The sequence below is a fragment of the Talpa occidentalis genome, unplaced genomic scaffold, assembly GCF_014898055.3.
Source record: "Talpa occidentalis isolate TD23 unplaced genomic scaffold, MPIMG_talOcc4v2.1, whole genome shotgun sequence".
NCBI lineage: Eukaryota > Metazoa > Chordata > Mammalia > Eulipotyphla > Talpidae > Talpa > Talpa occidentalis.
Window position 1 is genome coordinate 152,835,616 of NW_026555331.1, and position 26,991 is coordinate 152,862,606.

Below are 26,991 nucleotides of genomic sequence, written 5' to 3' on the forward strand. Positions count from 1 at the left end.
CCGCTTCCTTCCAAAGAGTTTTTACAGATTGTTTTCACACAAAAAAATACAATTGTGGTGGAGAGGGCAATGTGGGTGAACGAGGGCGGTGCTGGGGAAAGGAGCCTGGCATGAGGCTGTGCTCCCAGGTGACATGGTGGCAGAGTTGGGGCTCCCCCCGCCCTCTCAACACACCTAAGAACCCCCCAAATTCCAGGGATGCAGCAAGGGGCCGCAGCAGTCTTAGCACTAGCCGGGTGTGAGGCGGGGCGGGGCCCAGACTGGCAGGGCCTGGAATGGGGCAGGGCATCACCTGGCCCCGGGAGTCCATGCTGGGCTCTCACACTGGGCTGCACTGCCCTTTGAGCCCACCCCTGCCAGGTTTTTGGGTCCCCAAGGCCCAGGTCTGAGCCCACGCCCCCGGCCAGGACTGTGCCCCAGTGTGGGGCCCTGGGGGTCACGGTTGCTCCTCCCGGGAGTCAGAAGCTGTGGCCTGTCACCTGCCGTGACCGCTGGGCAGCCAGTGAGTCACCCTGAGCCTTATTCCCCTGCTGTGTGATTACACCCACCTCTGCAGTGCCAGAGTAAGTGACGCAGGCACCAGCACCCAGCTGCAGGCCGTGACTGTTGTCCCCCACCCACCCTCCACCCAAGCTAGCGCCTGGCAGGGACCTGGCACAGGCGTCTCCATGCAGAGCCGGCTCAGGGCAGCGGCAGCTCCTCCGTCCAGACCGAGCAGACTGACCCCTGGGCCCTCACCTGCGTCCACCAAGGACGAGCATTTAGACTCCCACTCTGCTGGCCTGGCCTCTCTGCTAAGAGCAGTGCATGCTCCCAGACATGCACACACACGCACACACACACACAGGCCCACACATGTGCGCACACACACACAAACACACATGCCCACAGGCCCACACTTGTGTGCACACACACGCACACGCTCGCCCCCAGATTAACTCACGTCCACCCCAGGCCCCCACGGCCCAGGCACCTGAGGCAGGAGCTGACTGTGGAGGTTGGCCCGGAACCCCAAGAAATAGCCTGTGTCACCCCTGCCACACAGCCTGAGAGCCGGGCCAGGGTTTCTTCTCCTCCCCCTGCCCCTGTGCCCACGGCCCACACGCCCCTCACACCTCATCTTGCCCTCGCCCTCACCATGGCCTCGCCTGGGTCTGCCTCCTGCCCCAGGTTGACATCCCCACGGGGTGTTCCCACCTCCTGAGTCCATAAACTGAATCTAGGGCACCCGTGGGCCCCCAAGTCCCAACCTGCACACACCAGCAAGGCCTGTGTGTGAACTCACAAACCGTGACGTGTGCTCACACTCACACGTACACACCTGTGCACTGTGAGGCATCTCCCGTTGTGCAAAGCTATCCTCTTGCTGGGGCGCCCGTCATCCCCTCCGCCTCTGAGCGCAGCTCTATGCTCCATGCCCATCCCCCTCCCTGGACACACTGGGCTCCCGGGTCCCTCCTGCCTCCCTCCTGGGAGGCGCCGAGGCTGGTGCAGAGTCCCCTGGGCAGAGTCTCCCTCTCTCCTGCCGCTCTGGGCAGGGGCCGCCCCAGCAGTCACCCCATCACAGCCAGGAGGCGCCGCACTCGCCCTGGCCCGTAAAGCAGAATGAACAAGCCATGTGGCGCTCAGGAGCTGTGAGGTCCGGCATCGACGGCAGAGTTGGCTGGGCCTAGCGGGTTTCCCAGGCCTTAGCAGGGCTGCCCAGGTGTCTGCTGCAGGTGGGCCTCACCTTGGTCACCTTGACCTTGTGATCGCTGAGGAACAGGCATGCCAGGGTCACCAGCAATGGCTCCTGGGGGCTCCGCCCTCACAGACCAGCCCCCCACACACACACGCATGTGTGCCCTCACACAGGCGCGTCTGTCTTGACGGTGCCCCGATAACAAGAAGGGGCCAGCCTGGAACTCCCACCGTCCTGAGGAAGAGTTCCTCAGCAATCGCTAGGTCAAGGTGACCAAGGTGAGGCCCACCTGCAGCAGACACCTGGGCAGCACTGCTCAGGCCCGGGAAACCCAGGGCACCCAGTGGGAAGGTGCAGGGACCCTCAGGCACAGGACCCTGGTCATCTGGGTCGGGATCCCGAGGCCAAGCCTCGGCCAGAGTAGGACCAGGCAGTCAGCCAGCGTTGGCAGCATGGGCGGGCTCCGGGCAGCTTGCACCCAGCGCACAACAGGGGGCTGGCCCAAGGCCCCTGCCCCCTGGGGCACCCCTATCATCAGACCGTCCAGGCAGTTCTCCTGAGTCCAGAGGAAGGGGAAGCAGGCCCTGAGGAGGCAGCCCAGGGCACCCCACCCAGACGACAGGGCAGCCTCTGCGCACCCAGAAGCCCCCAGATTCCTGCTGCATGTGAGCACCGGCCCACGAGTGACGTCTGCACCCTCCCGGTACCAGAGCAGGCTCCTCAGGATAATTATTTATTATTCATAGTCATCAGCATCTTCATTAATTATTCATATGATCCTTAATTATTATCCTTAACAATAAGAGCAGTAAATAGCAGAAAAGTCCTTGAGGTGCCTAAGGCCCAGGGCCGGATGCCTCGGGCAGTTAGACCAGCTAATGCCCCCAGGGCAGTGGGGGGACCACAGACCCCCATCCACTGCCCGGCCCTGCCCCTGCCCCTCCCACGGGGGCCCAGGGGACTGCGGAGGAGATGGTCCCAAGGGCTGAGGGAGGAGCTGTGCCTCACGGCTCCTCTCCCGTCTGCGGCCAGGGCCTCCTGGGCAGGGCCTCAGGGGGAGGGGCCCAGGCGGTGTGCTGAACTCTGGGTGAGCCACGTGTCCACGCTGGGCAGCCCCACTAACTCCCCGGGTCTGAGCCGTGTCTGTGCAGGGGCTGGGAGGTGAGGGCCCCCAGCTGGCCCGGCAGGGAGAGGCGTCGAGTGGGGCCGTCTTGGGGGAGCTCCGGGGCCCCCGGGGGGAGCTCCTCACACGCCATGAGCTGGGAAACCTGCAAAGAACACAGGGGTGAGCAGGCCAGGAGCCCTCGGGGGAGGGGGGAGGGTCAGCACCCAGAAGACAGGAGAGCCGAGGCGGACAGAGCAGGACGTGGCACGGGGGGTGGGGGTCCTCGAGGCCAAGACTCAGCCACGTCCGTCCCCAGGGAACGTAGATGGATCCAAACCCTCCAGAATGAGGGGACCTGAGTCGGGACAGAAACCGCAAAGGAGAGAGAAACACGTCCTTTCCGCCAGCCTAGGGAGGCTCAGGGACGAGCAGCAGAGGCGGCGGCGCGGGCCTCCGGAGGCCGGGAGAGCCAGGGCAGGCGGGAGGGGTTTGTGGGTGCTGCCAAGTCTGCAGTGAGATCCCTGCGGGGGAGGCTGAGAAGGGAGACTGGCACATTTGCTGACGTGGGCCCTGGTGTCTGCAAACAGGAGCAGGCAACATATGGGAGGGGGGAGCAGATGCCAGAGAGGGGGAGCAGATCCCAGGATGCCTCGGGGAGCCAGCGGCGTCCCCTCTGGGGGCCCAGATACAGTTGTCCTGTCAGGAGTCCAGGAAACTACGTGTCCACTTGGGAGAGGACAAAAGGCAGCAGCCCCATATCTGGCAGGAAGGGAGAGGCAGGCCCGGAAGTGCAATCGTGGGGACTCAGCAGAGACCCCGAGATAGGCCAGCACAGTGGCTGGCAGGAGAATCAGGTGGGGGGTGCCAGTCCCAGCAGTGACCTAAGGCCCTGCCCCAAGGGCACAGCAGTGCATGGCACCCACCCCCAGGTCGAGGGCTCCGTCGGTCACACAGGCCTCGTGAGCAGGTGAAGCTGCCAGCCTGCTGGCTCTCGTCCCCCGCCAGCTGGGGGCTTCAGCGGAGGGGTTCCCCTGCCCCCGAGGAGGGCAGCAGGGAGGAGGGCAGCAGGGGTGGGAGAAGGCTGGACCCGGGGGCGAGGCAGAAAGGGCAGCAAAGCCAGGTGCCCTGGGCGGGTGGGCTTTGGCACTTGCCTGAGAAAGCGAGTCCAGGGTGAGGGTGGGGAGGGGGCTGACAGGCAGCAGCGGGGAGGTGGAGGCAGGCCCGGGCCCCGGGGTGGTCACGGCACTGTAGGCGGGCGGGACCAGCGCCATCTGCCTCTGCAGCAGCTGCATGACGGTGGCCATGTCCGCGCTCAGCCGGGTCTCCAGCCTGCGTCAGCGAGAAGGAGGGTGCCCTGGGTCTCAGGGAAGTGGAGACACCAGTACCTGGCACTTCGGGAGCACCCTAGGGATGGGCCAGCGGGTCAGCCCCCAGCCCACGCTCCGATGCGCCCCAGGCCCAGGCCCCAGGTGGAAGGGGAGGGGCCCGCTCCGCACAGGCAGCCAGACCTTCACAGAACAGCCCCTGCCCCTTCGCCTGCCCGCGCCAGGGGCCAACGCCCAGCTCCTCCACCCTCCACACACAGCAGGGCTACGCCGATGGCAGGGCCCCCTGACCTGTTGAGCTGCCTCTGCAGGGCATCCAGCCTGCTCTCCACGTCACCCCGGGGCCGCCGGCCGGGACTGGCAAGAGGGATATTGAGGAGGCTGGGGGTGGGGGCGGGGCAGCGAGGCAGCTCCTGGTACTGGCGGCCCCGACTGTCCCCCCAGAAGCTGAAGATGTTGGACACTCCCGAGAAGGCGCCTGGAGCCGGAGAGCTGGGTTGAGGCGGGGACAGAGGCCACATCCCACCCGCCGGGCGGCCCTCGCCCTACCTGACAGCGGGTTGCAGGTGTCGCTGCTCTTCTCACAGTCCTCCGTGGGGGGCCCGGGCGGCTCCACCGAGGGCCTGGGGCTGGAGAAGGGCACCAGGCGGAGGGGGCTGGAGCTGCGGCCCGGGCCCTCGTCCTCGCTGCTCTCCGGGCTGGAGGGGCCGCTGGACGGGCTCTCTCCCCACGGGCCCCCTGGCCGGCCCCGGCTACTGGGCCCAGCCCCGGCCCGGCCCAGCCCCAAGGCCGACACCTCCCCGGGCTGTTCCGGGTCTGTGGGCAACAGAAAGGCGATGGGCTCAGAGGGAGGAGGCACGGGCAGGAGCAGAGCCTAGGCCGGGACAGGACGCCTTGTGTGTCCCCGCCCGCTCTCTTCTGCTCTCCAGCCCCACTCACAAGCGCCGGCCGCTGCGGGGCCAGAGTCTCCGGGAGCCCCGGGCCTGCCTGGGCCACGCCCCTCCCCTCGTGCTCCTGCCTCCTCTCCCCTAGTCAGCTCAAGGCCGTGCCCACCCAGAGAGCAGCCCCACGAAGACCAGAGGAGCCAGGCTGGCCCCTGCCCCTCCCGCAGCCCCCGTCCCCGCCCGCCTCACCCTTGTCCGTGCGCCGGCGGAAGGACAGCTTGCGCTTGCGTTGCCGGTTGAAGCCGCCCTCGAGCTCCGCGCTGCCGGGAGAGCCGGGGATCATGTTGGTCTGGAACCAAGAGCCGTGTCAGGGCCCCTCGCGCCCACCTTCCTGCCCTGCCAGGCCAGACCCTGCCCTGCTCAGAATCTGAGGAGGGGGCGCAGGGAAGCCCCGGGAGGGCCAGGGGAGGGGGTCACACCGTGAGGGGGCTGCCAGCCAGGCCGGCCGCGGGTGGCCCACTCACGTCTCGCAGGTTGAAGGTGATCTCCAGGCTGGACCAGAAGTGATCCGAGAACTCGGGGTACATGTCCAGCACCTCCAGCAGGTCGTCCCGGTGGATCTTGTGCAGGTCGCAGTAAGTGAGGGCCCGCACGTCCCCGTTGGACTTGCCGGGCCGCGCATACAGGTTCAGAGGCTCCCCGAAGATGTCGTTCTTCCCTGGGGCCACCGAAAGTGGGGAGCTCAGCCCTGGGCCCACAGAGGCAGCGTGGTACCCTAGCTGGCCCTCCAGGCGGTCAGAGCACCCACCAGCTGGCCCCCCGCCCCCAGAGCACCAGCCGGCCCCATGACCCTTGGCTCCCGTCCCCACAACAGATTGTGCCAGGCCTCAAGGGCCAGCAGAGCCAGACTGGAGCACCCCCTGCCCATGGCCCTGGCTCTTTGGGCTCCAGCTCTGCTTCTACCTCCCAAGCCCCATGTTCTAAAAACCCCCGATCACTACACCCTCATGTCCAGCGTTCCTTAGTCCGGTCATCACAACACAGCAGTGCACTCAGACCAACACCGTGTTTACTGAGAGAAGCCAGGACGGTGGTGCTTTGCACAGCAGAGGACAGAAACCCCCAGAAAGTATCACATGTGACATACAAGATGTGGAGGTGTTTGTGGAATGAATAATAAAAATCTAAAGGGACCCCCCAATACATCTGCCCTATGGTGTACAGAGCCAAGGAAGCAAGTGGAAGCAGAGGGCACACCTGTCCGCGTGTGCAGGTCGGGTAGAAAGGAGGGGGTGGAAGGGAGACAGGGGGTGTCTCTTTGCTTGGAGACCGCGGGGGCCAGGCTTGGCTGTAAGGTTTGAGGACATTTCCGTAGTAAAGTCAGACCCAGAGCCTCCACCACGACCCACCCTGCTGCATCTGGATTGGGTCATGCTTTAGGGAAGGCAGGGTGTCACCGCCCCTGAGGAGATCCCAAAGGGAGGTAGAATCCAGGAACCCCCAGAGCCCAGCACCCTGTTTTAGGCTCCCCTCCACTCTCTCCTTGCAGGGCCAGAGCTTGGGTGAGTTAAAATTGCCAGGGTCCCTGCAGGCCATCCCGGGAGGGCAGCCCCCGACAGCAGCCTCAGGGCTGGGCCCTCTCCAGGTCCCGGTGGGCGCCTCTGGCCCAGGGCCCATCCCCCCCGTACCCAGGATGGCCACGACCACGTCGCCCCGCAGGATCTCGATGGAGCCCCGGGAGATGAAGTAGAGGGCGGTGAGGAGGTCTCCGGCGTGCACCAGCGTGTCCCCGGGCGGCGCGTGTGTGGTCTTGAACTTCATGGCCAGCGCCCGCAGGCAGCCCTTGGTGGCCCCTCGGAAGGGCTTGCAGTGCTGCAGCAGCGAGCGGTTCAGGTGCAGGCAGATGTCGGCCTGCAGACACTCGGGGAAGCCCTTCAGCACCTGCGGGGGAGGGCGCTCAGCACACCTTCTCCGGAACCGCCCAGAAGGTTCTGGGAGGAGCATCCGGAGGTCAGTCAGGGAAGGACCCAGTGCCCATTTCAGCCCAGCCAGCCCAGCTGTTCCCCCCTGGGGGCTCTGGACCTGGATTTTCTTATCTGTAAGGTCTAGAGACCCGTCTCTGTTGGGGGCTGTGAGGATTACGTGCTCCCCTCACCTATCCAAGAGCGCTTTCCCCAAACCAGGCCTCTCGGGGTGCAAGAGCCCGGGGGCAAGAGGGCGGTAACAGGCCCTAAGCACTAACGCTGACCACCCCCGCAGACTCTGGCTCTTGGCGGCTCTCAGGCTCCCCGCTCCCGCGCTGGCCCCGAGCCGCTCACCGCGTTCATGTCGATGCCGTTGGTGTAGGACCAGGCGTGCTGGAAGTACTCCTCCAGGCGCTGGCGCAGCGGGTTGGGGATCTGGTGGAAGCGGATGAACTCGCGCACCCGCAGCATCTGCGTGTGGTAGCGCGCGGTGCCCGAGTACAGGCGCTGGATGATGGCCGACACGTTGCCGAAGATGCTGGCGTACATGAGCGCTGGGGCGGGGGCGAGGCGGCCCGTCAGCGTCCGAGGGGCGCTCCCAGCCCGCTCTGGGTCAGGGGCGCTAGCGGGCCCCGCTCCATGGAGAGGCGCGCGGGGCGCATCTGCATAGACGCGCGCCCTGACCCCCCACTCCTGGACGCGCCCTGACCCCCCGCTCCTGGCTGCGCCCTGACCCTGGCTCCTGGCTGCGACCTGACCCCCAGCTCCTGGCTACACCCTGACCCCTGGCTCTTGGCTGCACCCTGACCCCCCGCTCCTGGCCGCGCCCTGACCCCCGGCTCCTGGCCGCGCCCTGACCCCCAGCTCCTGGCTGCGACCTGACCCCCGCTCCTGGCTGCACCCTGACCCCTGGCTCTTGGCCGCGCCCTGACCCCCGGCTCCTGGCCGCGCCCTGAGCCCCCGCTCCTGGCCGCGCCCTGACCCCCCGCTCCTGGCCGCGCCGGCCCTCCTCCGCCCCACTCTGGGCCGCACTCCCCGGGGGTCACTCACAGCCGATGAGCATGACGCAGATGGAGAAGATCTTCTCCGAGTTGGTGTTGGGGGACACGTTCCCGAAGCCCACGCTGGTGAGGCTGCTGAAGGTGAAGTAGAGCGCCGTGACGTACTTGTCCTTGATGGAGGGGCCGCCCAGGCCGCTGCTGTTGTAGGGCTTGCCGATCTGGTCGCCCAGGTTGTGCAGCCAGCCGATGCGCGAGTCCATGTGCGGCTGCTCCATGTTGCCGATGGCGTACCAGATGCAGGCCAGCCAGTGCGCGATCAGCGCGAAGGTGCACATGAGCAGGAACAGCACGGCCGCGCCGTACTCCGAGTAGCGGTCCAGCTTCCGCGCCACGCGCACCAGCCGCAGCAGCCGCGCCGTCTTCAGCAGCCCGATCAGCTGGGGGCGTCGGAGGGCGGTGTCAGGGGGGCAGAGCGGGCACCGCAGCCCGGGAGGGCGGGCAGGGCTTGCGCAAGGCCTTCCTCCCCTGTGGGGGCTCCTGCGGGGATCCGGGCCCTCCCACGCGCCGGCCCGGAGTCCCTCTGTGTGGCCACTTTGGGACAGGATTCACCGACCCGTGGTGGCTGTGGAAGGTGGTACACCCGCCCCGAAGTGCCTGGCCGGAGCTCCCTCTGGCTTCCAGGGCACTTATGTGGGAATTAGCTGGCAGCAGCCTCTTGGCATGGCAGATTAGAAAAAGATGCCCCTCTGGACCCTGACAGCCCGGGCAGCTTCTGCGGAGAGCAGAGCCCCGCAGGTCCAGCCCCCCAGCCCTGCTCCCCACTCCCTCCCGGCCCTCCCCCACCCCGCCCACGCCCTGCTCCCCACCTCCTCTGAGCCGGAGCCAAAGATGAGCAGGTCAAAGGGGATGGCGGCCACCATGTCGATGAGGAACCAGCCCTTGAAATAGTGGACGGCAATGCGGCCAGGGTGGCTGACCACCTCCTCGTTGGCGTTGACGTAGGTGGTGCGGAAGTTGATGAGGATGTCCACGATGAACATGATGTCCACGATGAGGTCCACCACGGCCAGAGGCTGGCAGGTGTAGCCGCAGTTGGGGGTAAGGGACCCGTCCTCCGTCTCCTTCAGCAGGAAGGCGGCTGAGTAGGGGGTGAAGACGGCCGTGTAGATGACCAGCAGCAGGATGAGCCAGTCCCACACGGCCTTGAAGGGGCTGTAGTGCAGAATGGTCCAGCGGTGGATGCGCGGCGCCTGCAGCTTGTACTCCGGCAGCACGTCAGCGCCCAGGGACAGCACCTGGAAGGGGGCACAGGGTCCACCTGGAGGCTGGGCAGGGCTGGGCAAGCAGGGGGGACCTCAGGAGAGGAGCGGCTGACACGTCCGCTGGGCCTCCAGAGAGGAGATCCAGCAGGGGGAGGAGGGAGGCCAGCAAGTCTCCATCCGAGTGCCCACACCCTCGGCCCAGGGCCACCCTGCCCCGGGGCCCCGAGGCGCCCCATCCTGCAGGGGGACCTTCGGGCAGGGACCTGAGTACTGCCGAGGGGCACTGCTCCCAGCAGCAACACAGGCCCACTGTGGCAGCTTGCCCCCACGCCAGACACACCATGCATGTGTCATACATGCAGGGGACATGTCGCATCCATAATACACGAGTGTGCTGCGTGTGCAGGGCTGTTGCGCGTGGTGCAGACACACGTGGACCAGACATACACCACACACATACGCCATGGTCTCAGAAAAGGCTCTGGCCTGAGCATGGCCTGGGAGTCTGACGCTTCAGACAGTGCGGATGGCGCAGCGTCTGCCAGTCCCACTGCTGGTGGCCGGGGGCTGCGGGGCTAACGGTCCTTCATGCCACCAGCCACCCCATACTCAGCCTCCCAGGGAAGGATACTAAGACGCCCCCAAGCCTGCTCCTGGGGCCCAGGATGGTCTTCAGTTCTACACACACACACTCTCTCTCTCCCCAACCCCAAAGGGCCAGAGAGCCTCACCCAGCAGAGACATGGCCAGATGGACAGAGGCCACACACCCAGGCCAGAGTGCGGCAGGTCACACCAAGCCCTGCACAGGCTAATTGGCACCGGGCCCTCCTGGCAGGCAGCCTGTCACCCAGACCAGGGGGCAGCAGCCACATCCTCTCCCCAAGCCAGCTTTCCCACCATCCCGGAAGCTTTTGTCTGTCCCCCCGTGGCCTTCCCCTGCCCCCAAAGCTTCCCTCACAGGCATTCGACTTAAGCCCAGGGCCTAGGTGCGAGCTCTCCCCTGGGCTACCCCGATGAGAGCGAGGGTCACCCCCAGCCCTCAGCAGCATGTCGGACCCAGCCCCCACCCTCAGGCCCAGGGTTGGGGAGGGTGTGGTGGGTAAACCCCCCAAAACTCCCATGCATACTCAAGCTGGGGATCCCTTGGGCTGTTTGGGGAACAACGCCTCAGAGGAAATCACTGGAAGTTAAAATACACTCAGAGGTTTCACCACGCTGGGGACAACGTGGGGCCTCCAGAGGCACATGGTGGGTGAGGGGAGCCCCTGGGGCAGGGCAAAGAGTGGGCCCCTCAGTCCTGCCGTCAGCCCAGGCTGCCTGCTCCATACGCTGATGCCTGCAGGGGCAAGTGGGGGCTCAAAACTGGGACTGGCTGGGCTCCCCAAGACAAGGTAACAGAAGGAGTCACTGCCTTAGATGGGCTGCCCCACCCCCATGCCTGAGAGGCCCCTGGGGCCTATGGTGTGCAGCAGTGACCCCGCCCCAAGTCTGCCCAGGACAGGACAGCACCACGCCAGCACACAAGCATGCCTGGGATGGACGGTGGGCCAGGCCGGCTCTGCCACAGCTGCCCCGCCCAGAGTCTCACCTGAATTCCCCACACCTGCTCCGGGCCGGAGGCGCATGAGCCAGGTAGAGCACTCAAGTGCTGGGTGGGGGTGAAGGCGTGAGATTCTCAGACACCCCCTGAGCGGCCTCTAGCTCCCCCTCCCTGAGCCAACTCCAGGCTCTGACACTAGCCCCCGGTGAGCACAGAGGTGGCTCCCAGGAGGTCCTTATAGGATCGTCGGCTGCTGGGCCCTGGCCCGGGCCACCAGCACCCGGAGGAGGTGCACTCAGCCTGTCCTCACCACCCACCCAGGGGCTTCTGACCCCCACCTTCCCCAGGCTGTAGCCTCCAAGCCTGGACCCCTGAAGCGGCCCAAGCTCCCTGACAGTCCGCCCAGCACATGGGTGGCAGGGCCCCGGCATCTCCATGCCAGGCCTGCTGCTGCCGGCCAGCCCTCTAGACACCCCTGGCTACTGGGGGATACAGGGAGGAAGAAGCTTCTCACAGGAGAAGCCCACCCAGGCCCAGCGGGTCCAGAGCAGAGCACGCTGGCGCCCAGAGTGGGCCACCCGGCTACAAACCTCCTGGCTCCCCAAACCATCCAACTGCTCGGAGCTCCTCGGCCTGGAGCCAGAGCCCTCTGGGCAGCATCCGGCTGGCAGCTGCAGGTCGCGGTGTCCCAGGCCAGGGGGAGGGGCTGGGGTCACCTACCTCCTGGGCCACCAGGCTGGAGATGCGCACGGCCCGCCTCACCCGGCCTTTCTGGCCCCTGGGCTGCAGAGCCCCTGTCCCGCTCGCCTTCCCTGCCGGGGTGGCCATGGAGGCCTTGGTGCCCCCCAGCCTGCCTGTCCTGGGGCCCGAGGGCCCCACCAGCGCCTCACCCACGCCCCAGCAGCAGTCCCAGCCCCGGCTGCGCCCCAGAGGCTGGCGGCCTGGCTCCCCGGGCAGCCTCTGGCATGCAGCCAGGGTGGCTGGGGCTGGGCCCCGGGCAGGGGTCACCCTGGCCGTGAGCGTGGACAACAGCCCACTGGACTCGGGTTGCCCATGGCCCCCTGGTGCGGGCCCAGCTGCCAGGGTGCCGCGCTCTGCCCGCCGCCAGCCCGGCAGCGCAGCGGTCGGAACTCGGCTCCTCCAGCCGGCCCCTCCTCCTCCCAGGTCCCCACCCCCACCCCCACCCCGCCCGCCCGCGGTGCCCGGCCAGGGCCCCCTCCCCCGCGCGCCCAGGGCTCCGGCAGCCGCTCCCGCGCTCCGCGCCCCTCCCCCGCCGGCCCGGCCTGTCACCGCAGATTAATGATCTCCCCGACACGACACCCCCGCCCCGCCGGTCCGGTGCCCAGGCAGCCGGAGTCAGGCAGACACCGAGATGGAGAGCCCGCCATGCACACGCACAGACGGGCACTGGGCGGGCGGCGCGGGGCTCCAGGTGGGGGCAGGCCCGAGGGCTGGAGGGGGAGGGGCAGGCAGCCAGATATGGGGCCAGGGGAGAGTGGGAATGTTCTGGAGTCAAGGCCAAGGGGCTGGAGACCTGGCAGGGACTCAGCGAGCCCGAGGCAGCAGGAGCAGGGGGAGCGGAGGCCTGCCCAGGGCAGCTCCCTCAGGAAGCCAAGGGGCGCTACTCCAGGAGGGCCAGGAGGGGCCCGGGATTGAGGTGTGGCTCCCCCACTTTCTGGGTTCTCACTCTCCGCGGAGCCCCCACCCTCCCCACCCCCACATGCAGGGCGGAGAGGAGCCGCGGGATGGGCAGTGGGGCTGCCGTGGGAGGCCAGGCTGGCCCTGCCAGCGTGCAGTGCTGGGCAGCACCCCGAAGGCGGGTGGTCTTCTCCGGCCCCATTCCAGGACTTGATCTCACCCTGTCTGTGCACCCACCCCCTTCCTCCAGGACCTCTCACACTGCTCTCTCACCCCAACTCTGGAACAGTCCCCCCAATCTTGTCTACCCCAGCCAAAGAGACCCTCACTGACTGGACCCCTCCACCCCCACTTTGGCCACAGTCCACACCCACCCCACCTCCAATCTACTCCAAGGTGAGGGGAGGTGAGGGGAGCCGGGGAGCCGGGCCCTACCTGGGTGACCTTCTCAGTGACATTGTGGGTCCTCTCCTTTATCTTGGGTGCTATGATCTCCCGGTCGCTGGTGGGCGAAGCCAGGAAGGGGTCACCCTTGAGGTCCACAAAGTTGAGGGTGATTTGGGGAATCTTGCTAATGGTGCGATAGCGCACGAGATCCGAATCCGACGTGGAGTTAAGCAGGCCGCTGCGCAGGGGGTGCATGGCCCCTGGAGTGGAGGGAAGAGTGGGGTCAGGGCGGCAGGTGGGGGGTCGGGGTGGCGGGGGGGGGGTGGTCAGGGCGGCAGGCAGGGAGTGTGAGGCTCCTGGGTGGAGGGGAAAGCGGGGTGGGGGCGGCAGGCAGGAAGTGCAGGACCCCTGGATGGAGGGGAAGCGGGGTCAGGGCAGCAGGAAAGGGGTGCAGGGCCCCTGAAGTGGAAGGAAAAGCGGGGTCAGGTTGGCAGGGAGGGGCAAAGGACAGTCAGTCAATGACACAGATGAGGGGGAGACCGGACGCCGCCCATGCCAGGTGAGGGGCGCAGTGCACCAGGGAGGCCGCTTCAGAGACAGGGGCAGACCCCGAAGACAAGCAGGCCAGACCCTCCCACTCCCGCGAGAAGCGCCATGCGCCCCAAGGCCGTGACAGGTGACAGAGGAGGGGGGCCTGTCCCTGGGCTCTGGGAGCCGGCCAGGGGGCCAGGAGGCCATGGAACTCAGATGCCGCTCCTGCCCTTCGCACCCGCCTGCCCTCCCTGGTCCCTGCGCTGGGGGCCAGCCCCGTGGGCCCGCCCAGGCGCTGCGCGTGGAAGAACGAAACGGGATGAATGAACATTTAATGGCCACTTAATGGGATTAAATAAGTGCTTAATGGGATTTCCATCTCCCAGGCACACCGGACAGGGTGGAGGGAGAAGAGCCGGGGGTCCTGGACGGCCGGCCTGGCGCTGGGGGGCGCGGGGCTCCTGCGGGGGCGCCGGCCCTCACCGGTGCTGGCGTGGCGCGGAGGTGGCGGCAGGGCCCCGGCGCGCATGGCCTCGATGTCGTCGGCCGAGGAGGCCCGGCGCACGCTGGCGCAGCTCTCCCGGGAGCGCGTGCGGGCCAGGCTGCAGCTGGAGCCGGAGGCGTCGGGGTTGAGGCTGTGCGCCCGGGGCGACGGGTGCGGGGGCGCGCCGGCGGGGGGCGAGCCGGGCCCCACCAGCGCGCGCCGCTCCTCCGCCGGCCCGCGCCCCGCCACGTGGTTGTCCAGGGCGGTCACCTCGTCCAGGGCCAGCGACTCGCTGCTGTGCGCCGCGGGCGTCAGGTCCACGTCCACCACCACGGCCCCCGCGCCGCCCGCGCCGCCCGCGCCGCCCGCGCCGCCCGGCCGCGCCGACGACTCCCGGGCGGTCAGCGCCAGCAGCGCGGGCAGCTTCAGGCGGAAGGTCTTGGCGCGGCCTGCGGGGGCGAGGGGAGGCGTGCGGCTGTAGTGGGGGGGGCCGGAGCCCCGACAGCTGGCACCCCAGTCCCCGCGCCCAGACTCGAGTCTCACGAACGATTCGGGAATATAATCGTGCCTCGGGCTCTGTGATAAACCACCATTCCCCGGCGCATCTGGGCGGGCGGGCTGGACAGTCACCAGCCCTGGCTCTGACCCCTGCACTGGGGGTATCCTGGCCCCACATGCGGAAAGGGGACATAAGTGAGGCATGTGCCGGGGTCACACAGTAAAGCCACAGAGTGAAGCACCCTCCTGCGCTGTGCCTCCATGGCCGCCGCTGCAGCGGGGAGGGCCCAGGGCTACTGGCTGGGTCACCTTAGGGCTTGCAGGACCATGGCTCTGAAAGTAAATTCAAATTAAACCCCAAAAAAGGGTCCGTGGGGGAACACTGAACCTTCGTGTCAGGGGAGGCTGAGTGAGGCCCCCACGCCTCGGGCCGCAGGGGGCTGACCCACCCAGTGAGGGGGCCAGGAAGGAGCTCATGGGGGACACAGCCTTCCGAGGGAGCAGCTCCCGGACCAGCAGGTGAAGCCCCCACCCCTGGAGGGCACTGTGGGGAGAACCCCCCTAGGTGCCAGGACCTGTGAGTCAGTCCCTCCACCTGCGTCTCCATCCGGAGCCCTTCAGGCCACATCCTCAATGTTCTCACCCCACCTCTGAAGCCCCCCACCCCGCACAGTCCTTCCTGCAAAGCAGCAGCCCCTTGCGGAGACCAAAGACCTCAGGGAAGGGAGACCACGTGGTCCCAAGCCGGCTGCCATGCTTACCTGGGGCCAGCCAGCTGGAGGGGGGGCCGCGGTGATTGGTGTCACGGGCCGGGGACCCCCCCAGGTCGGTCTCCATCACCACCTCGAAGTTGAGGATGAACATGATGACGGCACCATCCTCATTCTTCACCGGCACCACGTCCACCAGGCACAGGAAGCAGCTCCCTGGAGGGAGAGAGACGCCGCTGGCACCAGTGGGCAGAGCAGAGAGGCGAGCAGGACGACCCCCCAAACCTGCAGGGACCCATCCACTCCTGCTCCCCCACAGCCTGCACACTGCCCGCCTGTCCCTATCTCCTGCCCCCGCCCTCCTACCCGCCCCTGCCAGCTTCTCCCTCGAGCTCTCAGCGGGCAGTTGAAGGGGCCCTCTCCCTGGCAGCCCCTTTCTCTGGTCCTCCCGCCCCGATGCACTCTCCCTCTGGCCCCCACACCGCCGTCTTTTCCTCTCATGTCCCCTTGCCTCCCTGTCGAGCTGAGCCAGGCAGTGCCTCAGGGAGATCAGCCACCGACGCCGGCAGGGGACCTCGGGATACAGATCCCCCTTCTGCGTGGTCATTTACACACATTCCTCAACCATCTCCCCTCCCAGGGCCACGCGTTCCTCAACGACAACGTGGGCATAACAGTCTTCTCATGAGCTGCAAAGATTAAGTAATCGCCACCTGCCAAGTGTCCTGGCAGGTGCTGGGCACTCTGGCTGGGTGAGCGGAGCCGGCACGCCCTCCTTCTCCCAGGGCCCCCTTCCTGAGCTTCATGATCCAGTCATTGGGGGCCGGCAACATCCGAAAATGTGCAGGAAGACATTTTGAGAGAGAGCCACACTCACCCAGCCCTCACTGCGGGCCCTGCTGCAACTGCTGGACTTTGTTATCGGTCACTGTTAATTTCTCATTGTGCCTCATTTGTAAACGAAGCCGTATGCCAGGCTTATGTGGATAGGAACATAGTACGTGGAGGGTTCGGGGGTATCTGCCATTTCAGACCTCCACTGGGGGTCTTGGAACCTGTCCCCCGCCGTGAGAGGGACCACTGTCGCCTGTGCCCCATCTCTGTTCTCTCTACATTGGCCTGGCGGTGTAGCATGGGGCCTGCAGAAGCCGGAGCCTGGCTGCAATTGGGCGCGGCCACCACACCCGAGCGCGTGGTGTTGTATTCACAAAAGTATCGGTCTGTGACAGGTTAGAAATAAGGAGCCTGGTGCTTCACCAAGGCGGCAGGAAGGACTGCTTCTAGATCTTTCCTCCGTCTCTCCTTGTCTTTGTCTTGGTTTTCCCCTCCCAATCTCACTCTCTGACCACCTGAGCCCCTGTACCGGCTGAGGTCAGCCCACTGGGCCAAATGGGCCAGGCCCACCTCCGTCCCTGTCCAGGGCACGGCCCTGAAACCTCCTCAGTGTCGATTTCTCCGAGAGACCTGGCATGCGCTCAAGTTCCCTCTCAGACCCAGCTCTGATCCTCCACCTGCAGGAAGTCCTCCCTGATACAGTAGCACCCTGTCCCTCCTCCTGGGCCCTCTGAGGCCAGACTAGGCGTGCTCCTGATCGTCCATCTTCCTTCATTCCAAAGACTTCTCGCCCCACCTCTTGCCCCCAGCTCACCTGCCCTCTCCGGCCTGCAGGGACTAAGTGGAGGAGGGAAGGATGGAGAGCACAGGGGCGAGTATGGTAAGCCATTTGGCCCCGTCATCCCTACCCCCCCCCTTCTCCTTTCTATGACCCACTGTCCCTTTGGGCTGGACTCCCATCCCTCTGTGCCTCCCTCCCGCCCACCCTGGCGGCAGCGCAGCTGCAGGGTGAGAGCGGTGGTGTAAGTCCAGGGAGAGGCCATTAACCCAGGGGCGCTGGCAGCCCGGGACTGGGGTGGGAGCTAGGCCTTGGGGTGGGGGCAGCCTTCTGGATCAGCCCGCGCAGTCCCGGTGCTGAGGGCCTGACTCCTGGGAGAGGCCGGCCAGGCTGGGACAGATGTGGGGACTGGCTGAGAGGGAAGCAGGTCAGCGATTCTAACAGCGGTAGGATTAATCACTGGAAGCAGATCCTCTGCAACCAAGGGCGCAGGATGGGCCTGGGGTGAGGGGGCTGGGCCAGAGGGGCTGGTAGGAATTCTGTACCCACCTCAACACACACCTAGGCCCCCGGGGATCGGCCCACAGGAACTGAGCTGGAGAGCCCTGCCCGGGGCCTCCCACAGCAGCCCTTTCTGTCCCCTGACCTCCGGCCTCTGACCTGGCCCAGCTGAGGCACAGCTGTGGGGCTGGGAGCTGCAGGGGGCCGGGCCCAGCTGGAGGCCGTTTGGCACCCAGACAGCCGGCTAGCGTTTATGCCCTAATATGGTGGTGGCCAGCGGCGGCCTGAACAGGGACAGACCTCAGCTACTAAAGAGAGGCTACACACCAGGACACCTGAGCCCTGTGACCTCCAGCGCACCCCCAAGGACCCCCACAATCCGGGCCCTGATCACCTGGAAGCTCATCTCCCAGATTCGTGGAGTCTGCAACCCAGAGGAGCCCCATCTTTTAGGATGGCTGAGGGGTTCTGTCCCGAGGCCTCGGAAGTCTCAACTTGAGGTCTCAGCTCCCTATCCCCACGGCAGTTCAGGCTCCTCAGTAAGAGAAATGCATTTTGCCACCCGGGATCCTGGCACCCCAAAGTGCCACACACCCTGCTGCACTGCGGAAATTCTCGCTGCTGGCACAGGCCTGCAGCTGCTTCAGCATGTGCGCGTACACACACGCACACACGCACACACACGCGCGCGGCCCCCTGGCCCTCTCTCCTGGTCGACATGCAAGGAATTTTTCCTTTCAAATAACCCTGTCAAAGCCTGGTTATTTCAAAAATGTGAACTGGAGCCCTGCCTGAGGCTGCGGGGGGCGGCTGGCGGGGTGGCCCCGGCTGCTATTTTCAAGGGGACTGGAAGGAAAACGGTGGCCCCTGAGTCAGCGAAGTCTCTGCCTGCGACACCCTGAAGGCTGGGTGGGGTCGTCCTGAGCCCCGCATCACCCTCCCGGCTCTTCAGCAGGCCCAGCCAGCAACCTGTGCCTCACGAGGGGGAATGACAGGGCCTGAGCTCCTGAGGGCAGCTGAAGATCCCTCCGGCCGGGCGGGTGGGGCGGGACGCAGGACCCCGGCGCTGGCATCAGCGCGCACGGGGCAGCCTGGGGGCGCCGGCCGGAGGGCACAGCCTCGCAGCAGCTCCCCCCTCCCCGGGGAGCCCCGCGGGGAGAACCGCGCCTCGCCCTATACGGGCCCAGGCTTCTGCCCACGCCGGTCGGGTCCAGGGCACCCCTCTCCCTGCCCCGGGCGGCGCCCCAGGGAGGCCGGCCCCCCGCCCACTCCCGGGCCACGGGCCGACGCCCGAGCTGGAGGTGCAGTTCCCCCGAGAGCCGCTCGGCGGCAGCCGCGGCCCGCCCCGGAGAGCCAGGAGCTGTCGGAGGAGGGACGGGATGGAGGGGGGCAGGCAGGGACCCCTCGCGGCTGCGGGGAGTCCGTGAGGTTCCCGACAAAGGGGAGGGCCGCGGCGGCGGAGTCAGGGGGCCTTTGCTCCTGGCATCAGAATGACCTTGGGCAAGTCGGCTCCTCTGCCAGGCGGCCCGCAGGCTGCTGGAGGGTGAGTGACAGGATGTATGTGCCAGGAGCCGGGCCAGGGGGGGTCCTGATGAAGGGGAAGAGGGCAGGAGCGGGAGAGGGCCAGGCAGCAGGGCACAGGGCTGCCGCTGAAAACAGCCTCTGCAACCCCCACCCCATCCTCGCCCACGCTGGCGACCCCTGGCACAGGACGAGGCCGCATGCCCAGCCTAGGCCACCTCCTGGGCTAAGCCCCCCCACGCACGCCTTCCAGCGAGGGCGCCAGCATCAGCAGGACACAGGGTGTCCTCCGGGTGAGGCGGTCAGAGGGATGGATGTGACAGGCAGGTGCTCTTAGGGGAGGACAGTCAGTGTCCCAGTGCGGAAGGGAGACGGCTCTGTCCGCACCACTGCCAGGGCAGGCCACCACCCTGGTCAGTCTTTGGACACGTGCTTACCCGGCACCCCCCACAAAGCCCATCCTAGCCTCAGAGCCCCGACTCTTGGGAGAGGGAGGAAGCACACCCCAGCACTCGCCTAGGAAGAGTTCTTAATGGGGAACCTCCCCTGATGGAGCAGTGGAGAAAGTCTTCACAGGGGGGCCCTTTGGGCCTGGTAGGATGGGAGGAGGAGGAGGGAGTGGGGAGCAGGGGTCCCAGTGGAGCTGGGTGGGCAAGAGGGGGTGCCAGAGCTGACCACTGTGGGGCTCAGTCTGTGTGTCCAGCGATGGGGCATCCCTCACACCGCCTCTGGGTGAGGAGGTCAGAGGAGGTCAGCCCACCTCCAGCAGGCCACCTGGGCATCATCCCGCCCACAGCCCCACGGCCAACGCCCCACCTCTGGGCACCCCTGGCCTCGACTGGGTCCCAGGCAGGAGCTGGGCCCAGCCTGATCTCTCAGACACTGTGTGTTGGGGGGGAGGGTGTGAAGTGGAGGCCCGCGGTGACCTTGAGTGTCCTTGGGTGCAGACCCAGGCCCAAGTCTCTGGCTGCTCCGCTGTAAACTAGATGTTGCTCGTAGCTCCTTGGGGTGGCCTTGGCCCCCCATAACTAGGCCCTGAGCACTCAAATGTGCAGTGTTGGGCAACAGGAACAAGACAGGCTGGCGCCAGCCCTCCCTGCACTACTCTAAGGAGTCACAGGACCCCAATTCAGAGCCCAGCAGGAGGCTGAGGAGGAGCGAACAAGCCAGCAGGGGGAGCAGAGCCCATCTGGCCCAGCCCCGAGGCCTGGCCTCTTGCTGTGTGACTGTGGACGGGTCTCCCACCTCTCTGAGCGCCAGCCTCCCTGTGGGCACCTCAGGGACAAGTGATTCCTGCCCCAGGCACCAGATGAGACGACAGATGGCCTGGTGGAAGCATCCAGAGCTGTAACAGGGAGGGTGCCAGGTCCCTGCGGGGAAGGTGACCTCGGGAGGCAGCCATCCTTGCCCCGTCACCTCCCTGCCTCCCTCCCAGCAGGAGCGGGGCCCAAAGTCACACTGAGGGCAGGAGGCTGGGGCCGGGCAGCCCTGTCCGCCCCCAGGCAGAGGCTGTCTCCGGAGCAGCCCAGGGCTGTGCAGTGTCAGGTTATATTTAGCCTGGTGGCGGCGACAGGAAGATGCAGCAGGAGCCGCTCCTGGCCGGGGGCCACTGTGTCGCTAACACCGCTCTCATGGGCGGCCGGGGGCCTGGGAAGGCTGGGCCGGTGCCGGCCGAGGACGGAGTCGGGAGCTTGAGAAGCCGGCAGTGAATGCATGTGCGAGTGTGCACACACGTGTGCCTGTGTGAGGCCATGCCTGTGCCGCTGACACCAGGAGCTGGGGTGCTCGTGTCACCAGGGCACACTCACGGCACGTGGGAGGAAGGAGCCAGGGAGCAGACCCCACTCCCAGAAGGGAACCCCCAGAGAGATACCTCCCCCAGGCCTTGCCGCCTGCCACTGCCCCCAGGGATACACAGGGCCATACAGAGGCCCTTGGGAGCCCCTTGAATCATCTAGACCCCCTCCCCGACCCATCGCCCCCCGCAACCCCCATCCCCATGACAGCCTCAAGAGAAGAGCCCTTTCTAGAAACTGCCTGGGGCCCACTCCTGCCGTAGCCTCTGGGTGCCACCCACATCTCAGGGGCGCATTCACGCTCTGTCCTGCCCTAGCAGCCCCCAGGAGGGTGAAGCCAGGCCATGTCTGCAGGGGGTGCTGCTCCCAGAGCGTCATCGACCCCATTCTGCTCCTCTGGAAGGCCTCCACACTGACCTCCCTCCTCGCCCCTCCCGGAGCCTGTCCCTAGGTCCCCACCACATCTGACGCTGCAGCCTGGCCCTCCACTGGGTGCCCCATCCCTGGACACACAGACTGAGCCCCACAGTGGTCAGCTCTGGCACCCCCTCTTGCCTACCCAGCTCCACTGGGACCCCTGCTTCCTACTCCTTCCTCCTCCTCCCATCCTTCCAGGCCCAAAGGGCCCCCCTACGAAGACTTTCTCGACTGCTCCATCAGGGGAGGTTCCCCATTGAGAACTCTTCCTAGGCGAGTGCTGGGGTGTGCTTCCTCCCTCTCCCAAGAGTCGGGGCTCTGAGGCCAGGATGGGCTTTGTGGGAGGTGCCGGGTAAGCACGTGTCCAAAGACTGACGGTGGACCAGGGCGGTGGCCTGCCCTGGCAGTGGTGCGGACAGAGCCGTCTCCCTTCCGCACTGGGACACTGTCCTTCCCTAAGAGCATCTGCCTTTCACATCCATCCCGAGTCTGGCCAGCAATCAGCAGCGGTGGGGAGTTAAGGGGTCTCCCGCTGCAGCTGCTCAGTCCTCAAGGTTAACATGGGGCCCGGAGGCCAAAGACCACCAGGACCCAGGCAGGAGCCATAGCAGGACAGCCGCAGCCGCAGTGTTTGAGTCTCAGGCCCTCCCAGCACTCCACAGGCTTCTGGAAGCCTGCTCCCACCAGCACCCATTCTCCTAACACTGACATACCCCAGGGGGCCAGGGAAGCCTTGAGAAAGCCCCACCCCAACTCCAGTCCTCCCACCGGGCACAGTCAGCCGCAGCTTCTCAGTCATTAAATGGAGGATTTTAATCCCTCCAGGACCCAGCCAGCTCACAGGACATGGACTCTCACAAACAAATGCACCGGCCGTGAATACCTCCTGGAAAGTCAGATGGAACATTCGCACATCACAACATATGACAAAACAGGCCTCCCTGGTGGCGCAGGGGTTAAGACGCAACCTATGAAGCAATCCGCAGCCACTGCAGCACGAGTCTGATTCCCGGCCGGCCAGGGAGCTACCCACATTGCGCAGCAGACCTCTCCTGTCTCCCCACTGCTCCCCTCAGCAGTGTACTTCGGTCCGTCTGCCTGTTCTGTTCCCCACTCTGTCTCTGGTGAGTCCTCTCACCCCACGCATCTCTGGCCTGTACCCCAGCTCTTGTGTAAAAATAAATAAATCTTTAAAAAAAAAAAAACAACAACAACATATGACAATGACCCAAACATAAACAGGAGAACCGCCTTCTCATGGATGACAAGATCATCTCCCTAGCGAGCCACCAGGTTTGACATCTAAATACTTAGAACTGGGCCACCCGGGTAGCCTAGGGGTTAAGTCTCAGCGCTACCACCATGAAGACCTAAGTTCAATCCCCAGCCAGGGAGCTACCCACACGGCGCAGCAGACCTCTCCTGTCTCCTGGCTGCTCCCCGCAGCAGTGGATTTCAGTAGATCCACCTATTCTGCCCCCACTCAGTCTCGGGTGAATCCTCACTCCCTGCACCTCAGCCTGCACCCCAGTTCTCCTACACAAATATAAATAAACCTTTAAAATACAGATATTAAAATATTTAAAAAAAATAAAGTCTGGCTAAGCCGCCAGCTCCAAGGTCAGCCAGCAATGGGCAGTGCTTCTCCCTACCCGCGCGTGTAGAATAGGGGGCCCAGGAGGAGGGCTTTTTCATCACCGCAACAAAACTCTAAGGATCTACAAATTGACGAAGGAAGCAGAGGGCCATCGAGGGTGGGGGGGCCACAACTTTGAGTGACTAAATGACACAGAGGAGAATGGGGGGCAGCCAGGTGCTTCGACGTCACAAAGATGTCCGTGCTCCCCAGATGAATCTATAGAGCTCACCCCCATACCTTTCAAGATTCTAGTGGAGTTTTTCTTTTTGGAAACTTGATAAATAAGAGGACACAAATAGTGTGTCCACCTTTGGGCCCAACCAGGACGGGAGAGGTGCCCTTGCAGACACTCAGACACGAAACGCCACCGTTGCTTGTCCCGTGGTTTCAATGGAAAAAGCAGCAACCAGCAGAAAGAGAACAGGGAGTGCACAGGCACGCCCAGGAGCATGTGGGGAGTAGGCCGGTGATAAAGGTGACCCCACAAATCAATGGAAAGGAACTGGCTGTTTACTAGACGCGTTGGGAAAATTGGCTCCCTCCTCGGAAAAAAATACAACTTGATCCTCCCTAGCGCCGGGCAGAGGCTCGGGGCGGTCACGGCCCCACGGAGAGAGGAGAGACAATTAAGTTAAAAGACGAAAATGGAGACCTTGGCAACGTGAGGCCGGGAAGAAGTTCTTAGGGGAAAACACTTCAAAAGCACAAACAAAGCTGAATAAAAATCAATGAATGTAGCTCTATCAAAATGAAGGATACTTGTGGGATAAATTTAAAAGGCGACCAGACGGAAGAGACTCGCAGCCCCGGCTCCGTGAGAACGGGCGGACAGCAGAGGTGTCGGGATGTACCGGGATGAACCTGTGCTTGCAGACCACGCGGGCAACGCTGCTGAATCAAGAGGCTCAGAGACAGCAGCCCCAAAAGAAAACGAGCCAAGTATCGAGCCAGGCAATTCATGGAGATGAACCCCAAAAGCCACTGCGCCCAAGGGAGGCTTAGACTCACAGGAGATCAAATAAATGCCCAGGAAAGGGGGGACATCACCTTCATCTACAAGCCTGGCAAAAATGAGCAAGGTGGACTGGCCGAGGCGTGGGGAACGGGAGCCTCGGGCCCTGCCCAGGGCATGGGGACAGCTGACCCTCTGACTTGTCGCTTAGCCGCTGATCCCCATCCTGGGGGTGCACCCTAAGGCCACCCGCGCACAGGGGAGCCACAGGGGCCGGGCTGAGGCGGCCACAGCATGAGGACGGAGGTCGTCGGGAGCGACTCCCGGCGAGCAGGTGCAGGAGCTGGGGGTGCCCACCTGGCGCTGCCGCCCAACTGGCTCAGAGGCGCTCCCCGGGGAGCACGAGCACCAGGCCCCAGCGCTAGCACCACCATTTACATAAAGTAATCCTCTGTGCACCCAGACAAAACACACATTTGCAAGAACATATGTAAGCGGCGCAGTCACAGGAAGCGTGTTTGAATGGCTGCCTGAGGGAGGGGCTGGGAGTGAGACAAAGAGAAAAAGGGGAAAGTAAATAAAAGTGAAATGAGGGGGTGACAGCACCGACAGCGTGGTTTCAGCAATTTGGGGGGGAGGCCGGAGCTGGGATCAGGAGTCTGCGAAGGGAGAGGGAGACACAGCGGGGCCCCAGTCAGGCTCAGGGCCGGGAGGGCCCACGGGGACCAGGAACGCTGAGGCCCTGGGGCGGCTCCCCCGCGGGCCGGGACCTGTGGCCACCTGGGTGAGGCCCTGCCTGCTGCGCTGGAGCCAGGCGCCGCCTGGACATCTGTCCCCTTGTTTGCAGAAGCCCTTCGCAGAGCCTGGCGGCCAGGAGGGGCAGTCCCACTCGGCAACTGGGGAGCTGTGGCCCTCAGAATTCAAGCTAAAGCCCCAGTTTCTGGGGCCCCCCCACGCCCCAGGCCCTCTGGGTCAGGACAGCCTGTGCCCGGGTGGCCTGTGACCACCAGTGTGGCGTCCTGGCAGGGGCTGGGGCCCCAGAGGACAGCCCGGGGCCCGCCCAGGTCCCCACTGCTGGGTACACGCGGCAATCCCGTGAGCCTTTCTCAATGAGAATCTTGCTCCTCTCAAATGTGGAGAGGTGCCTACCTTGGGGGGGCGGGGGGGGCACCACCTGCCATAAAGCAGCATCCCAGCCAGCAAGCTGGAAACGCAGTCACAACAGTACGTGTGAGCCCTGCTGCGCTGCCGCCCGCGCCCTCTGCTCTGCTCCCCCCAGCTCATCTCCGAGGGGGAGGCTGAGAGCCCCAGGTGCCCACCCCACACCCCAGGTAACAGGCCGCTTGCGCCTGGCCCACCTTCCTCTAACCCTAATGGTCTCCAGTCTCGCTGCCCCCCAATGCCCGCATTCTATGAGTCTAAGGCTCCTCACGGAGGGAGACGAGGCCCAGAGATGCGGAGTGGTCTGCCCGAGGCCACGCGGCAAGGGACCCCAGTCCAGTAGACACCCAAAGCAGGAGTCCTCCGAGGCTCACGAGATCCCTGGGGCCCTGGGGGGCCCCTAAGGACAGCAGGGGACTTTAGGAGGCAGTGGCACCCAAGAGCCTCCCCCACACTCACCCCCTGTCCTGGGCACCCCTCGGCCCCTGCCCTGACCCTCCCCAGCCGCCACCTCAGGGGGGATGGTTTCTATTCCTCTCCCTGGCACCAAAGGGCTGTTTTTCTGGGCATTGTGCACGGCGGAGGTGGCACAGGAGAGAGTGTGTTTGCAAAGAAAGGGAGAATCCCTGCCCGGGCACCTCAGGCCCCCTCGGGTTGCCAGAGCACGAAAGGGCTTTCCTGGACCCTCCCAGTCACACCCGACTGGAAACCACTGGGAACCACCTCTGGGGAGAAGCCCAGCTCGCACCCCACACCCCTACACTGGCCTTCCTGCCGCCCCTCCTCCTTCCCCTCCCCAGGGCCCAAGGCCACCTTCAAACTCTGCTCCCACCCCAGAGCTCTGCGCAAATATTTACATAGCTCCTCTCCGGGGGCTCCAGCAGACACAACACGGAGGAGCCGCCCTCCCGACACTCTCCAGACCCCGCCGTCGCTGCAGAGAAGTGCCAGCACCCCTCAGTCACACCGGGAAGGTCTCACCTGAGCTCCGAGCAGGGCAGGACACCCCGCTCCAGTTCCTGCTCAGGAGTGACCCCTGCCTGGGGCCTCAGCGAGAAAGTGCTGGGTGGAGAGAAGCAGCTGGGGTCGAGGGGGGCCCAGGAGGTACCAGCAGGCCCCAGTGCCCTCACCATGGTACCAGCAGGTGCGCCCACCTGCACGTCTCCACATCGTCCTGACGGAACGGATGGGGACTCCTCTGGGGGACTGGCTCCCCATGGGTGCCAGGGAGCAGCCTGCCCTGCTGGTCTCCACCCCTCCCCCAGCCCCCAGCTCAGCTGTTACAGAGGGGGCCCTCTGACCCTGTTACCATAGCAACCGGCCTGCAGCTGGAGTGGAGAAGCAGACAGACTCTTCTCTAGAGACACCCCCATCCCCACCCACACATAGGCTTCCTGGGGACACAGGGACATGGAGACCAGGCCAGGACAGTCGGAGGTATGGGGGGCCAGGCAGAGGCTTGGAGATGGAAGCCCAAGGGACGAAGAGCACCTGGGCAGAGGGTGAGAAGAGGGTGGAGGAGAGACAGATGCAGCGGGCAGGAGATGAAGGCCAAGGGGCTGGGGCAGGGAGGGCCGCCCACCGTGCACAGGCAGACAGGCCGAGCAGAGGGAACCCAGGGACAGAGAGCGGGGACCTCCACGAGGGCCTGGCCAAGGGAGGAGCTACGCTCAAGAGACCCAGGGCCCAGCCCCGCAGGCAGGCGGAAACCCTGGGGTGCCCAGCAGCACCTGCTGCCCCAGCGGCCCAGGCTCTGCAGGGGTGCCTCTGCCCCCCTCACCCTGCTGGTTCTGCTCCATGCCAGCAACAGCCCGGGTCTGACATTCAGGGGCACAAAAGCAGAGCCAGCAAGCCCCTGGTACTCCACATCTCTCTCGCCCTCAGCCCACACCCCCCCACCCCCGGGCCCAGCCTCCCCACCTCCTAGCAGTCCCAGCAACTAAATAATGGGGCTGTCTGGCTGCAGGCCCTGATACTGCACAGAGCTAGGCCAGAGGCACCGACACAGCACAGCTGTCCTCGTGGCGTCTGCCAGCAAAAGGCGCCGCCTCCTTCCCAGCCACCCACCTCCCTGGGGCTGCAGCCCAGGGACCCCTCCCCAGGCGCTGGCCCGGGCAAAGACCCTGAGAAGAGCCAGGACAGAAGCAAGGTGGCGCTGGCCTAGCTCTCCTCTGCCCAGGCACAGAGCCCAGGTCAGGCTACCAGGACCCCTGCGGCGCCGCCTCTCAAGGCGCAGGGAGGGGAGGTGGAGGAATTCTGACTGCAGCGTTGACGCAGAGTGCCAGGACAAGGGGGACCCCCTGACCTGAGAGTCAAGGGAAGCTTCTAGGCCAACAGGAGACGCCTGATCCCCATGGAAACACTGTGAGACCAGGGGAAG

At 65.3% G+C, this 26,991-nt stretch overlaps 1 protein-coding gene across 4 annotated transcripts in view; it reads right to left on the reverse strand.

The window, feature by feature from the left end:
* Nucleotides 1-2,397: 2,397 nt before the first annotated feature.
* The window catches only part of KCNH2 (potassium voltage-gated channel subfamily H member 2), a 29,987-nt gene continuing 5,393 nt past the window's right edge, over nt 2,398-26,991 (reverse strand). Inside the window, exons 3-15 of one of the 4 annotated variants that reach the window (XM_037515249.2) lie at nt 15,064-15,228; nt 13,804-14,253; nt 12,838-13,049; nt 8,827-9,255; nt 8,010-8,397; nt 7,314-7,513; nt 6,684-6,936; nt 5,520-5,713; nt 5,245-5,344; nt 4,661-4,927; nt 4,403-4,589; nt 3,938-4,115; nt 2,398-2,949 (exon numbers count right to left, since the gene is read on the reverse strand). In XM_037515249.2, the coding sequence (XP_037371146.1) occupies nt 2,800-2,949; nt 3,938-4,115; nt 4,403-4,589; nt 4,661-4,927; nt 5,245-5,344; nt 5,520-5,713; nt 6,684-6,936; nt 7,314-7,513; nt 8,010-8,397; nt 8,827-9,255; nt 12,838-13,049; nt 13,804-14,253; nt 15,064-15,228 (3,173 nt within the window). In that variant the 3' untranslated portion in view covers nt 2,398-2,799. Of the gene's footprint in view, nt 2,950-3,937; nt 4,116-4,402; nt 4,604-4,660; nt 4,928-5,244; nt 5,345-5,519; nt 5,714-6,683; nt 6,937-7,313; nt 7,514-8,009; nt 8,398-8,826; nt 9,256-11,484; nt 11,975-12,837; nt 13,050-13,803; nt 14,254-15,063; nt 15,229-26,991 lie in introns of those variants that run through there. The other 3 variants (XM_054692748.1, XM_037515256.2, XM_037515262.1) reach the window with 3 other exon arrangements.